Source organism: Sorex fumeus, unplaced genomic scaffold (assembly GCF_029834395.1).
Source record: "Sorex fumeus unplaced genomic scaffold, SorFum_2.1 ptg000003l, whole genome shotgun sequence".
NCBI classification, from domain to species: domain Eukaryota; kingdom Metazoa; phylum Chordata; class Mammalia; order Eulipotyphla; family Soricidae; genus Sorex; species Sorex fumeus.
This window is the reverse complement of record NW_026606060.1, coordinates 55,141,894-55,157,159: the sequence shown is the minus strand read 5'-3', so window position 1 is coordinate 55,157,159 and position 15,266 is coordinate 55,141,894. Positions and strand designations below refer to the sequence as shown.

At 38.8% G+C, this 15,266-nt stretch overlaps 1 protein-coding gene across 1 annotated transcript in view; it reads left to right on the top strand.

Annotated features, from left to right (window-relative positions):
* The window catches only part of LOC130026554 (pregnancy zone protein-like), a 51,015-nt gene that overhangs the window by 33,708 nt on the left and 2,041 nt on the right, over positions 1-15,266 (top strand). The window contains exons 20-33 of the mRNA XM_056117411.1: positions 1,203-1,329; positions 1,812-1,933; positions 2,395-2,446; positions 3,779-3,862; positions 4,087-4,263; positions 4,727-4,814; positions 7,053-7,209; positions 7,402-7,476; positions 7,908-8,088; positions 9,248-9,471; positions 10,801-11,019; positions 11,163-11,290; positions 13,128-13,218; positions 14,354-14,422. Coding sequence (XP_055973386.1) covers positions 1,203-1,329; positions 1,812-1,933; positions 2,395-2,446; positions 3,779-3,862; positions 4,087-4,263; positions 4,727-4,814; positions 7,053-7,209; positions 7,402-7,476; positions 7,908-8,088; positions 9,248-9,471; positions 10,801-11,019; positions 11,163-11,290; positions 13,128-13,218; positions 14,354-14,422 — 1,794 coding nt within the window. The remainder of the gene's footprint in view (positions 1-1,202; positions 1,330-1,811; positions 1,934-2,394; positions 2,447-3,778; positions 3,863-4,086; positions 4,264-4,726; positions 4,815-7,052; positions 7,210-7,401; positions 7,477-7,907; positions 8,089-9,247; positions 9,472-10,800; positions 11,020-11,162; positions 11,291-13,127; positions 13,219-14,353; positions 14,423-15,266) is intronic.

Below are 15,266 nucleotides of genomic sequence, written 5' to 3'. Positions count from 1 at the left end.
TGGTTTTTATAGTCTCTGAGTCTTGGCCGTTGATGGGATTACACGGCGCCAGGGGGCCAGTTGGTGGGTGTGACCCCCGCATACTGGAATTTGGAGGATCTGGGTGGAGGATGCTCGGCCCAAATCCGAGTAGGTTTGGAGATCTCGGCCCCGGAACTCACGTGACTTTGTCCCTCTGCCAGTACCTTCATGTGTGCGGAGAGTGGTCTCAGCATGGTGGTGGCTGGTCCTGGAGGTCTTTGGCTGCCGGAGCCCTGGTCGGGGCAGGGAGGAAAGCTCAACCCACTCCCCTCCAAAGGGCCCCCGTGCCTGACATGACATATGATAAATAATATATTAGATACGAGTAACAGGAGTTAAAAACATGGATCTCCAAATACATGCTTTTTGTGTTTTTTCTTATCATTTTAGGGATATTTCTATTTTCTTGGACATGACAGACATTTGTCAGGGATGTCACTGCTCCTTATATAAAATTCAGTTTTCTTAATTCCATGAGTGTCATGGAAACACCCACAAAATATGCTTTTAACTTTCCTTAATAGCATTTATTGCTTTGTAAACTATGTCATAGTGTTATGGATATCATTCCCTTCATAACACAATGTAATCATGGTCAGGAATCTTTTTTGTTGTTAAATCACTGAATTTTAAAACTATAAAGTCATTCATGTTTCAATTTCAGTCATACAGTGTTCCAACACCAGTGACTACTTCCCTCCACCAACGTCCCAAATTTCCTTCCATCCCCTAGCCTACCTCTATTACAGATACTTTATGCACTGTCAACTTTCTGTCTAGTGAGGAAACTTTTTTTATATTCTTCATTCTTCATGATCTGCTTGCCTTGTAGAAAATACATATGTACTTTATGTTGGAGGAAGTGGGGAAATGTTTAAAGGAAGTTGGGAAGAAAAATTTTACAGGTAGAAGACAATATGTACTCTCAGGGGTAATATATCACATTTCTTTTCCCTCCTTCACCTGTTGCTATAATTGGCAGATGTCTCCAGTAAACTCCCATGCAAACTGCATGTTTTCTGTGCAGATGATCAGTCTCAGTTTGTGTCATTACCATTTTTATGCCTAGCCCAATCTCAGTTCATGCTATCATCCATCCTACATTTGGGCCCAGTGGCATGCATTCATTGCCTCTCCAATTCTGATCATGTCTATCTCCGTGCCTCCATTGTGGATGACAGGTCAGTGTGCAACTGCATCCATCTCCAGCCTTCCTGGCATCCCAAAATGAGAAGGACAAAGAATCCCATTGCATCTGTGTAAACGAGCGGCAAACCTGGTCCTGGACAGTAACTCCTAAAACTCTAGGTAAGTAACAGTTCCAAAAGTGATTAGCAAGAGTGGCAAATACCCAACACTTCTTATATCATGTTCTCTATTTTGCTCCCCACTAATTTTATTCTATGAAGTTAATTTTGTTCTTTCTTTTTTAGCCGCACTGATCACCCCCTCACTAATTTAGCAAGAGTGGAAAATAGTGAGCACTTCTTATATCGTGTTTTCAATTTTGCTTCCCACAGACTTCAGTCTATTGATTTAACTTTGCTTCTTCTTTCTATATTTAGTCACAGTGAACCCCCACTCGCTCCTCTCACTGCACTGGGCATTGGTTACCCAATGCACACTGGCACATAGCCTTGGGTTTCCTGAATTTCTTAGTCAGTCAGTTGTAAGGGTAAAGTGCATCCACCACGGGTGCTTGAAGATCACTGACTTGTTTTAAAATGCTAGGGATTGCTTGAGCTGCCATCAAGCAGTTTCACATTCTTTGTCACCTTTCTTGGCCTTAGGAAACATAAACTTCTCTGTGAGCGCAGAGGCAATGCAGTCCTCAGAGCTGTGTGGGAATGAGGTTGCTGAGGTCCCAGAGATGGGTAGGAAGGACACAGTCATCAAAACCCTGTTAGTGGAGGTAAGTAGGTTTGGATCACTTAACTATGTTTCTCAATCCCTAGCAATAGTGGTGATATAAAACAGTGTGTACCAAAGAACAATCAATTTCATGCTCACATCAACCACTTGTAAAAGTAATGGAATTTTCTGTCCTGAAATGTAATAAAAAAAAAAAAACCTTGCTACCACCTAACATAGTATATTGAAAATACATTTTTAAAAAAATTTAAAGAATGTTTCCTTCTCTGATCTGCACGTCTCTCCTATTTATATATTTCTCACACCTATTAGATTGAGTGCTTAGCCTTAATTATTACTATTTTTCCATTCAATTACTCTCTCTTTGCTTCTTCAATGTTTTATGGATTCAGAATAATTTGATAATAAATAGGATGCTAAAGACCATTCAGTGTAACTTGACAACTGGAGATGTCTCACCACCAAGATATTTATCCCTTTTCTCCCTTTCTTTTCACCAAGCCCGAAGGTATTGAGCAAGAAAAGACTTTCAACTCCATGATCTGTGCTTCAGGTAAGTCTACCTTGACAATCATGGTGAGAACAATAGCTTCTATAGAAATATACTGCAGGTCATCCATGCAGATGACCTCCCTTCATATTCAGAATGTTATATAATATTTCTTTCCACATGTTTTGTGGATGAGGATCCTGAATTCAAGTGAGTGGGTTTGAGCTAATACCAAACTTGTTCCCTTTTAGTTCTCTTATCTCCATTGTTTGTGGTTATTTAGTAGCCAGAAGACAGGATACAGATACTTAGAGTACCTAGACCTAGTTAGAAAGAGCAGTCATGAAAAATTTGAGTCGCTGCAGATATTCTATCAAACAGTTGACAATAAAATAAATGGCACCTAATAATCATATTACTTTAAAAATTGTTTTACTTTAAAAATTGAATTTTAAGTTACTTACTTTTCACCAAAAAATAAAACAACATAAACCAATAAGGGTTTTTCAAAGTAAAATAATAATTATAATCATATTATCAAGAAACACTTGTGACTATATTTTTTATTACATTGCCTGTACCAATCAGTTGAGAAGAACCCACTCAACGCAAATTTATGTCATCTGTTTATAAATTTGACTCCATTGATTAGGGAAGAAATGAAAGAAGTTTATATTCTTATGAGCATACATCTTTATAATATCATTAAATCAGAAGATTTTGCTCCCCACCAGTTCCTGGTCTACAGCTATTTCTCGTGACAACACAAACCCTGGAAGAGTTAGAACAGGGCTTAAGAGCTTTTCTTGAATGTGGATACCCTTGTTTAATTCCCAGCATCAGATACCAGATGGTCTCCTAGAATACTGCTGGGAGTGACTCTGAGCACAGAGCTAGGAGTCGTCCCCATGCATCACTAGGTGAGGCCCAAAATCAAAACAGGTGAGTGAGGGAGAACACAGCAATACAAAATAGATTTCAAGTGACTGTGATGTCACCCATTTCTTAGAAGAACAAAACTATTGAAAGTGGTCTCATCATAGGTAAAAAAATCTTATTCCTCAAACCAAGGGTGCCTCGGGGACATATAATACTACTGCTAAATATAATGATCACTGCTCACATGCATGAGATTTAATATGTTCTGATAAATATGCTCTACATGTATTTTTTTTTCACTAAGTCACAGAACTTATGACACAGACAATGAAGAGGTTTAGGAAACTTATGACATAGACAATAAAAAGGTTTAGGAATTTGTACAAGTATAAAACTAATTAGTGTTGTGGATACAACCATACCCCTACAGAATGGCTATGAAAGCTCACTCCTACACAATGCATTTTATTTCCATGAGAAGTGTCATTTTTTGATAGAGATTGTTTATTTCCAAAGGTACTGAAATAGCTGAGCAGTTATCCCTAAAGCTCCCACCCAACGTGGTCAAAGAATCTGACAGAGCCTCTTTCTCAGTTTTGGGTGAGTAGAGTCATCTTTCACTTAAGAAACTTGGGACAAAATTTGTGTTCTAATATTCTATTTCTGTTATGATCCTGGAGCATCACCTTTTCCAAAGTAAATAATCCCTTGTCTAAAAGACTGATATTATGACTGTTAATTTTAAAATCCTTTCTCTTGAATAGTGTTAACTACTTATAAAATGAAATGGTTCTGGTAGTTAACTGCTCTTTCACATTGCCCAGGTGACATACTTGGTTCGTCTATGCAAAATACGCAGAATCTCCTTCAGATGCCTTATGGTTGTGGAGAACAGAACATGGTCTTATTTGCTCCCAATATATATATCTTGAATTACCTGAATGAAACACAACAACTGACTCCAGAAATTCAATCAAAGGCCATTGGCTATCTCACCAATGGTAAGATTTAAAACAAAAGTTTTCTTTGTTATTCTTTTTTTTTTTCTTTTTGAGTCACAGGGGTTACTCCTGGCTCTCAGGAATTACTCCTGGCAGTGCTCGGGAAAATATATGGGATGCTGAAGATCAAACCCAGGTCAGCTGCATGCAAGTCAAACACCCTACCTGCTATACTATCACTCCAGCCACATTCTTTTTATTCTGATAAAAAATTTTAAAAAGTTTTCACAATTAGGTTTGAATTATATGGCCACATATTAAGCAAATAGTAACAATTTTTATGGAAACATTCATCTAATACAATATTGTTCTTTAATACATTCATAATGTCCATAAAACTATGGCAGATTCTGCATATAGAAAACTGTACAATATTTGTTACTCCTGCATGCATCAACCTCCCCAAAGGGATAGCCTGCTTTCCTTACAATATTTCTTAATCCATTTGAGCCTTTTGTTCCAGGATACCAGAGACAACTGAACTACAAACATGAAGATGGTTCCTATAGCACCTTTGGGGAGAAATATAGCAGGAATCAGGGAAACACTTGGTAAGAATATCTATTCTGAATTTCAACAGGAAGTGCAAAGTTTATATCAGAATTAATCTATTTTATTCTTACAACTATCATGTGAGGTACAGAGGAGAAATGATATGCAGTGTAGAAAAGTAAATATGTGTGGGGTTGGAGAGATATTCCAGGTTAAGGGGCCTGCCTTAAGGTGCTTGTAGTGATCCCTGGCTCAATCCTTGACACCTCATGATCTCACAGCATCACTAAGTTTAGTCCACTAGGCTGTGAGCATCACCAGCATGATCCAGGTAATTCCCAGCACAACAGGGACTGAGAAGTACTATATCCTCATATACTTGTATTGATTGGCCAGTTTCACTGGCTGAGAATCCCTGGGAAGGATCCCTGGGTCTCCTGAACACTTCTGTGAGTTACCTCCTCCCCAGAAAAATTAAATTTGTGATTACACAACAAATAACTGAGTAAACCGAGAATGCTTTGGATTTGAATGTTTTGTTTATTTTTTAGTGTAGTGGGGCCACTGACCTGAAAATGCTCAAACCTAACATAGCCATACCCCATGGTGCCAAGGGGTGGCGATATTATGCAGTACCAGGATTGAACCCAGGACCTCACTAGTGCAAGATATTTGCTTTATTAATTGAGCTACATTGCCAGACCCAAAGCTGATTAATTTTATACCCAATACACAAGACAATTTTTTTTTGGCATTTTGCTAAGGGATCATTGTAAGTTTGATTTTCCTATATGTTGTTTAGCTCTTAGAGATGCTATAAACAGGCCAGAAAAATCTCAGTCACTATTCACAGTTTACTTCAGTACCTTCTACTTATTATGTTTGTTTTTCTGTTTGTCTATGTATCTATCAATTAATCTATGTGCCTACACATCCATCACCTATTTATTTTTCTATCTAACCACTCAATTGTGTCATTGTGTCTACATATCATCTATGTACATTATCTATCATCCACATATCATCTATTCATCATCTATCCAACTTCATATTAACTATTAGTTATTATCTGTCTGTCCATGTCTAACCACACAGAAAAACAAGAGGAAATCAGTGATCTATAAAGTGATGGGAGGGCAAAATAATGTAGAATAAAATATTTTCTGAGATGGACATTTAAAGGAAGTTAGTCCATTAGAGTATTTGCTGTAGAAAAGAAGTCAAGACATCTGTTAAAAAAAGAAAGAAGGAAGAAAAGAAAGAAAGAAAGAAAGAAAGAAAGAAAGAAAGAAAGGAAGGAAGAAAGAAAGAAAGGAATAAAGAAGAAAAAAATAAAAATAAATAACTACAGGGCCCAGATAGATAGTACAGCAAATAAGGAGCTTAGATTATATGAGATCAACCCATGTTACATCCCTGAGCACAAAGTCGGGAGTACACCCTGAGTAAAGCCAGGCATAGCACCAAAAACAAAATTAAAAAAGAAAAAAAAGGAAAAGAGGAAAGGAAGGCAAAAAATAAGTACAAAAAGTGGGGGGCGGAGCAATAAGACAGTGGGCAGGGCATTTGCCTTGCATATGGAAGACCAGCGTTCAAGCCCCGGCATCTTACATGGTCCCCTAGGCACCACCAGGAGTAATCCCTGGGTGTAAAGCCAGTAATAACCCCTGAACATCACTGGGTGTGACCCAAAAAGCTGAAAAATAAAAGTACAGAAAGTTCAGAAGGATTATAGCAAGTATCTAATTAGTTACCCAAGAAAACTAGAGGAATTTTAGTCCCTAAATGAAACAAATACTTTAGAAAGCAAAGACCAGTTGAAAATGTGTTTAACACATATCAGTAGAAGAACAAAAGTTTAAGGTTTTAGGAACATTCAGGGTATCAGAAAAAAGTCTCCAAACTCTTGTCAATAGCTCCTTGAGTCTTGTAAGAGTGTCTTCACGGTCATGGTCCTCCCGTTCTTCATCGATTTGCTCGAGCGGGCCCAGTAACGTCTCCATCATGAGACTTATTGTTACTGTGTTTTGGCACATCGAGTACTCATGGGTAGCTTGCCAGGCTTTGCCGTGCGGGCAAGATACTCTTGGTAGCTTGCTGGGCTCTCCAAGAGGGGCTGAGGAATTGAACTCGGGTCGGCCATGTTGGTTGCGTGCAAGGCAAATGCCCTACCACTGTGCTATCGCTCCAGCCCCAAAGAGTGTTTTAGGGAGAGAATTAATCTACAAGTGCAGGGCAGTGCCCCAGGGTGCTGCTAGAGGCGAATTACCTGGCATCCCCCTCCTCCTCCCCCTCAGGCTCACAGCCTTTGTGCTGAAGACTTTTGCCCAAGCTCGAGCTTACACCTTCATTGATAAAGAGCACATCAATCAAGCCCTCACCTGGCTTTCCCAGAAGCAGAAGTACAACGGCTGTTTTCAGAGTTCCGGGATGCTGCTCAACAATGCCATTAAGGTGAACTTTTCTGAGTCTATCTACTCATCTCATGACCTACCAATGGAATATTCCTCCAGGACTGAAGGAAGGAACTAAGCAAAGCTTGGCAAGCTGAAGTCCAAAACAGTTTGGGAGGATTTAGGAGAATAAACTAAACTCTGCGAGTGGAATGATCCTATCTCTCTTCCTGTCTCCCTTTTGCTCTTACAGGGAGGAGTAAAGGACGAAGTGACCCTCTCTGCCTATATTGCAATTGCCCTTCTGGAGATACCTCTTCCAGTCTCTGTAAGATTCCCCTCAGTTCTAAATATCCTTACCATGGAGCAATAGACCTGTTGCCCACCATGCTACCCTACCAAAGCTAAAGTCTACACTTCCCTTTTGCTCCGTGATGAGCTATTTCTCTAACAGATAGACCCTTTGGTGAATCAGTTCAGTGGGATTTATATTCATCATTTAGTACTTTTGAGCAGGACACTAGAGGTAATCTCAAAATTCCTTTTACCTAAAGCTTACTCTTTAGGGGGTTTAACTAAAAATCTAAGAGATTTATAATGTTTCTATTTTTAAAATGATGGAAATCTAACTATCTGATTGGCGAGCTAAAAAATTATGAATGACAGCTATAAAGTTCAGGCTTTCTACAGCATTGACTTCATGACTTGTTCCACTCTCTGCTTATTTAGCTAAGTATCACCCCCTTCTCATCTTTACAGCATCCTGTTGTCCGCAATGCCCTGTTCTGTCTGGATTCAGCCTGGCACACAGCAAAGGAGGGAACCCACGGCAGTCACATCTATACCAAGGCACTGTTAGCCTATGCTTTTGCCCTAGCAGGAAATCAAGAGAAAAGAAGAGAAATACTCAACTCTCTTGACGAGGAAGCTAGGAAAGAAGGTGAGAGAAAAATGGAAAAAAATACCTTTTCCACACACACACACACACACACACACACATAAGACTTCATACATATTTAAAGATTTATTTCATTTATTTATTGAATCACAATGAGATATACAATTGCAAAGTTCATGATTGGTTACAGTCATACGCTGTTCCAACACCTAGCCCTTCACCAGTGTACATTTTCCCATGAATGTGGGATACTTAATACTCTGGTACTTCATTCTGGGAAAAAATAATATATTCTTGATGAAAGTGATAAGGTTTATATTAATTCTTTGAGTAAACAATATTTATATGACCACAGTGCTTCTCAGAAAAAGATCTTTGCTGAGATTGTGTAGGAAATATCTTCCCTGAGATTGCATATGCTACAGAGTATAACAATTAGCATGATAAAGGTAAAGGTAAAGGCCCTCCCGTTGATCGTCGATTTGCTCGAGCGGGCCCAGTAACGTCTCCATTGGAGACTTTGTTGTTACTGTGTCTGGCATCTCGAATACTCTCGGTAGCTTGCCGGGCTCTCCGAGAGGGGCGGAGGAATCGAACTCGGGTCGGCCATGTTGGCCGCGTGTAAAGCGAACGCCCTACCCGCTGTGCTATCGCTCCAGCCCTTGGCATTAGCATGATGCTATAGTAAATTATGTAATTTTATTCCTGTTAAGACTATGTATGCATATGTATTTATATACCTTTCTACATTCTTAGATATAAAAATACACACTAAAAAGAAATTCAGTAGCATCTTAAACTGTTTTTATCCTTATTTTTAAGAAATACTCACATATGTTCTCTGAGATGAAAAACTAGGGATTATATTCCAATTTATACTTCATCTGTATGAAAAAAATACAAACTTTAATGGAATCATCTCTCATTTTATGCTTCTATATATATAATAAAAATATCATGAAAAAGTAAAATATTGTGAGGGATGAATAAGAACGCTCTAAGCTTCTTCCAAAAACATTCCTCACCTAACTCCTACAAGATGAAATCAAATTCAACATGGAAGTACATATCAGTGAGTTTGGGAAACTTATGTGGGAAAGAAGATTGTTTCTTTTCTTAAATTATCTTCAGTTCTATACAAATGTATATTTACTTATTATCTGCTGAGAGTGATAATTCCCTCATTTTCCTCCCCCGTAAGAGAACTCAGTCCACTGGGAGCGACCTCAGAAACCCAAGGCACCAGTGGATCAATTTTACCAAGCCCAGGCTCCCTCTGCTGAGGTGGAGATGACATCCTACGTGCTCCTGGCTTACCTCACGGCCCAGCCTGCCCCAACCTCAGAGGAGCTAACATCTGCTACCAACATCGTGAAGTGGATCACAAAGCAACAGAATTCACAAGGGGGCTTCTCCTCCACCCAGGTCTGTGGCTCCCATAATGGCCAATGAAAAGTCTAAAAAGAAAACACAAGGAAAAGAGACAAGAAATGACTATAACATAAAGGATTCTTTTAGGGATAGTTCAGGATAATGTGGATAAGAAGAAAAAATATCTAAGACGGTCCCCAATCAACTTTCACTATCTATATTGCTCCTACCATAAGTATTATTCCTTTCTAACGTTTAACAATATCATTATCACACGTTGGTTGCTGGCCACTTTAGAGTTTCTGTGTAAGCACTGTTGACATCTTGATCCAGTTAGTCATTGCTGTAGGGACTATCCTGGTCATTTTAAGATATTCTATGAAATTCCTGGCCTCTCCCCACAGGATGCCAGTGACATCCTGTCTTGAGTTAAGACCAAGTTAAAATCAATTGAGTTAAGACCAATTGAATTAGCCCCTGGTTGAGAATCAGTTTTCTAGACCACAGACTCCATCTACTTGAAACACACTCAGAGAAGTCAGAAAATTGATTAACAGAAAAGCAACCAACTAGTACTGATACTTAATTTCATGAATGATGGAGGAGTTCTATTGAACTCTGTGGAGGACATTAGCCTCTCCACTGCATCCTATCTGTCCCGAGACTCTTCAACCTATCTGCCCTGAGGCTCTCTTCTGTCTCACCCCCCCCCCCCCCCATGAAGGTGACTGTTTTTTAAGTTGAAACTTTGGAAAATTCTATTTATTTCTCTCATAATTCTATGCTCTTGAGGCCATAAGTGAGTGTGCTATAAACATACAAAGAATCTAGGTTTACCCTCTTAAACATACATTTTCAATACTCAGGAGGTGTATAATGTGACTTTTATTTTTCAGAGAATTGGGTGGAGTAATGAAACTGTGTTATGAAGAAGAAAGAAATCAAAAAAGGGAACTTATCTTGAAACATTCGTTGTTTAGACTCTATTTCTCCTCCTTTTCCATCAAATGTCTTCTTGTGAGCAGCAGTTGCTCTTTATTTATTTTTTTTTTTGACTTCTTAATTTTCACTTATTCTTTGGTAGAGATAGTTAAGGGGAACGTTACTGGGAAAGATCAGACCATAATTTCTGGGTCTAGAAAACAGTCCTGTTGGACAACATCAATGCAGTTGGAATATATTTCATTAGGAAAAGCTGTTACATGCCTTTTACTCTGCCTGGAAGGCAGAATACAAGAAAAAACAATTAGAAAAAGGATGGAAAAAATCCATGTTTCCATGTTGTAGCTAACACCACATGAGGGAGAAGTTCCAGATTAGGAGGGAGGTTCTAGAAACCAAAAACTTGTTCTTTGGGGGTGATTTGTCTCTCTTCCCTTCCAGGACACTGTGGTGGCTCTCCAGGCTCTGTCCAAATATGGAGCAGCCACTTATACCAGGACTGAGAAGACTGCTCAAGTGACCATTCAGAATTCTCAGGCCTTTTCCTCAAAGTTCCAAGTGGACAACAGCAACCTCCTTCTACTGCAGCAGGTCCCATTGCCAGAGCTGCCTGGGGAATACCGCATAGCAGTGACTGGGGAAAGATGTGTGTATCTGCAGGTGAGACCTGTGTCATATTGTAGAATCAACTCCCATGACTTCTGCAAAAGAAAACTCTTCTTTTTTTCTGGTCAAGTTTAACGATGCAAAAATGACGAGGACCAGAAAAAGAGAGAAACTGATATGTCCTTGATCTTCCACAGACCTCCATAAAGTACAATATTCTTCCAAAGAAGGAGGATTTCCCATTTTCTTTGGAGGTACAAACTCTGCCCCAAACTTGTGATGGACCCAACGCCCAGTCCAGCTTCCAGATATCACTGAATATCAGGTAGGATTTCTGACTGTCTCAGCTAATCCTGAATCCTGAGTCTAAAACTACCTGGAACCATTGGTAGTTAATATGTTTGAAAGATCTACTCTTAGATTAATACTTTGAAATTAATAGATCTACTAATGAAGTTATTCATCCTTTAGGAGTAATCCTTCTATCTATAAATTTTCTTTTTCTTAAGGTTTCAGTAACTATTTATTTATTTTGCTTTTTGGGTCACACCCAGCAATGCTCAGGGGTTACTCCTGGCTCTGCACTCAGGAATCACTCCCGGTGGTGCTCAGGGGACCATATGGGATGCTGGGAATCGAACCTGGGTCGGCTGCAAGCAAGGCAAACGCACTCCCTGCTGTGCTATCACTCCAGCCCCAGTAACACTTTTAAAGCAAAGTTTAATCTTAAATCTGTTCAATAAAAAAAACTGTGGACTATAGGAAAGGATGTGGCTCATTGCTAGAGGCTGTTTCCTTGTATATGTGATGCCATGGATTTGACTTCCAGCATCACTCAGAGAGAGAGAGAGAGAGAGAGAGAGAGAGAGAGAGAGAGAGAGGGAGAAAGAGAGAGAGACTATTAAGATATTCTAATCAGGGCATGAGAGATAGTACAGGGATTAAAGTATATGTTTTGCATTCAGCCAACTCCAACTTGATCACTTGCATCAAATGGTACCCTGAGAACCATGAGGTACAGTTCTAGAGACCCTTGACACTTCTTGAGTAGTCTGAGTAATCCAAAGCACCACATGGCCATAGGAGCATCAAATCCTTGGACCTTTGCACTGAGCTACCTGCCCAGTTGGCCAAGCCTAGTCAGAGGGGTCTCTGAACACCTGAGCACTGCTTGAGCACCCCAGCCAAAATTATGTTCTAATAAATTTTTATCTTTCTCTTATATTAAATGTTGTAAAATTATTGCAAGAATGAATAATTTTCATTAAAGATTTATACTTTAAGTTGAAGTAAGTATTCTTTACCCCCTGAACAATTAAATTTCATTTTCTTTTTTTCTAACAAATAGATAATAGAAATTACTATTGAAGTATAAATTAATTATAACATATAGATCTTGCCTTATTATAATCCATCCAAAGCTTTACAGGATCCTTAGAACATTTATAAGCAAATGTTATTGCTATGACTCTTATATTGATTATATTCATACTATAAAACATCATTTTGGGGACAACAAGTCCAATTATAAATTAATTTAGTCAGAGTATGAAGCGTAAGAAGACTGATATCAAAACTACTTGTAGGGGCTAGAGCGATAGCACAGAGCGTAGAGCATTTGCCTTGCATGCAGTCGACCCAAATTCAGTTCCCAGCATCCCATATGGTCCCCTGAGCACCACCAGGAGTAATTCCTGAATGCAGAGCCAGGAGTAACCCCTGTGTATCGCCGGGTGTGACCCAAAAAGCAAAAACAACAACAAAAAACTACTTGTTTGGGGAAGATCTTAACATTTAAAATAACATTTATTATAAAAGAAAAACATAATAAACAACAAATTATAGAAATGAAGTATCTAAGAACTGAGAGAGTGTGTGTTTGTGAGTGTGTGTGTTCAAAACACAGATTATCAATTTCTACTATAGTTTCTAATTTGGTAGTTTGGGACTGAGATTAGAATATCTATGATTTTAGTAACCTTCAGATCTTATGCACATTTTGTTTCGAAACATCAATGCCAGACGTGTTCAGGGAATAGCTACAGGTCATAATATGAGGGGAAGATTTATAAAGATGAACAGGCTTATTGCAAGTCTTAAAGATAAAAAACTGACTTTCTTTCACACAGTTATCCCCAACTTTTTTTTCTTTAACACTACAGTTACAAAGGAAGTCGTCCTGTCTCCAATATGGTGATTGCTGATATAAAAATGGTATCTGGTTTTAGTCCCTTGAAACCAACAGTGAAAATGGTAGGTATATTTTACGTTTAGTAACTCTCATTCAAAAGTGTGTTTTGACTCTTCAAACTGGAGCCACATTAATATCACTTATTAATTTCATTTTTAATTATGTACACTTTTCCCAAACCCAGAAAATTTAATTCATGGGCTTACATTCACTTTGTTCTAAACTAAGAAACATGCATGATACCTCTGCTAGCTGGAGGCTATTTATAGTCTAGTTAGGGATTTTTAAATTCTTGGGTGTGAAATAGTTATATAACAACCCAAGAAAAACCATGATTAAGTACTCAATTAAAGAATTACTCTGCACTAAAAAAAATTGGCAATGATAAAATCAGTGCTGCTAAACTCATCAAAGGTGCTAGAGGGTCTACAATGTTATTTGAATTTTGAGGCATGATGTAAATTCTTACCTGAAACACGTGGTGTCCTTCTCATCACAGAAAGCCAGATGACTGTTTCAGTCAAGAAATGACAATGTTGAACCCTGTACCGCAAACATGATTTCATTTCCTCACCCATTTTTTATCCAATAGGGACTGGGCCTCCTCCACCCAGATCCCCCATCTTCCAGTAGCCAGGCGTTACACCCACAAACTGCCCCTCGTGCCATGTTATCCCATCAACAGCCAAGACATAGGGACTATAAAACCCAGCTCCCGGAAGTGCATGGCAGAATTCGCAGCCCCTGGACCTCTTATTGTCTAGTTCTCACTCTTGGAGAACCCAACAGGCTACCGAGTGTATCCTGCCCCCATGACAGAGTCTGGCAAGCTCCCCATGGTGTATTTGATATGCTAAAATCCCATTAACAATGATGGGTCTCATTCCCCTGACCCTTCTGAAGGAGCCTCCAATGTGGCACTTGCTAAAATCTCAGGCTAGGATGAATGGAGACATTACTGGTGGCTGCTCGAGTAAATCGATGAACAACAGGATGACAGTGATACAATGATACCCATTTTTATAGCCAATATACTCTTAATAACTCTCAATATACAATTTGATCATGAAGATTTATAGGACTTGCCTTCTATTATTTACAGGAAAAAAGTGTGTCTTTTACTATGATGTGATCTAGGTTTAATGTTTTTTTTTCCAATTTGCCACTTAACTTTCTTAATTCTCTCATTTTCTTAAGCTTGAAACATCTAGAAAGGTGAACAGGACAGAAGTGAACTCCAACCATGTCCTCATTTATGTGGATCAGGTAAGATCTGTAGCAATTCAGTTAAAATTACATATATTATGTTCCTAGTCAGCATATGCACTGGAAAATAAGTAATAGAAGGGAAGCAATGATTAGCAATACCTTTCTGCTGAAGCAGAAGGTTCCTGTATTCAAAACAGAATAATAGAGAAATGCGCTTTTAAATACCTGGAATGTTCTGCTTTCTATTAAATTATGTTAAAAATTAAATTGTGGATATTTCTATAAAACTTCAATGCAAAAATAAATAGAACAAAAGGTCTATCTGTTATTTATATCTATTTTCTGTTTAAAAGTCTTTTAGAGGGCTGGAATATTAGCAGGTAAGGTGTCTGCATGCAGCTGACCCAAGTTGGTTCCTCAGTACCCTATAAAGTCTCTCAAGCCAGGCAGGAGTAATTCTTGAGTGCAGAGACAAGAATTACCCCTGAGCACTTCCAGGTGTGGCCCCAAAACAAAACTCAAAAAAAGCCTTCCAGAAATAACAAATATATCAGTGATTAATCAATGGTACTATTACCATCCTAATATATCACTACATAAAATATGAAAAATATGAATTTTATTAATAAGGTAAAGGTAAAGGTAAAGGCCCTCCCGTTGATCGTCGATTTGCTCGAGCGGGCCCAGTAACGTCTCCATTGGAGACTTTGTTGTTACTGTGTCTGTGTCTGGCATATCGAATACTCTCGGTAACTTGCTGGGCTCTCCGAGAGGGGCGGAGGAATTGAACTCGGGTCGGCCACGTTGGCCGCTTGTAAGGCAAACGCCCTACCCGCTGTGTTATCGCTCCATGAATTTTATTAATATTAATTTTATTAATCATGAATTTTCTTAATTTTAT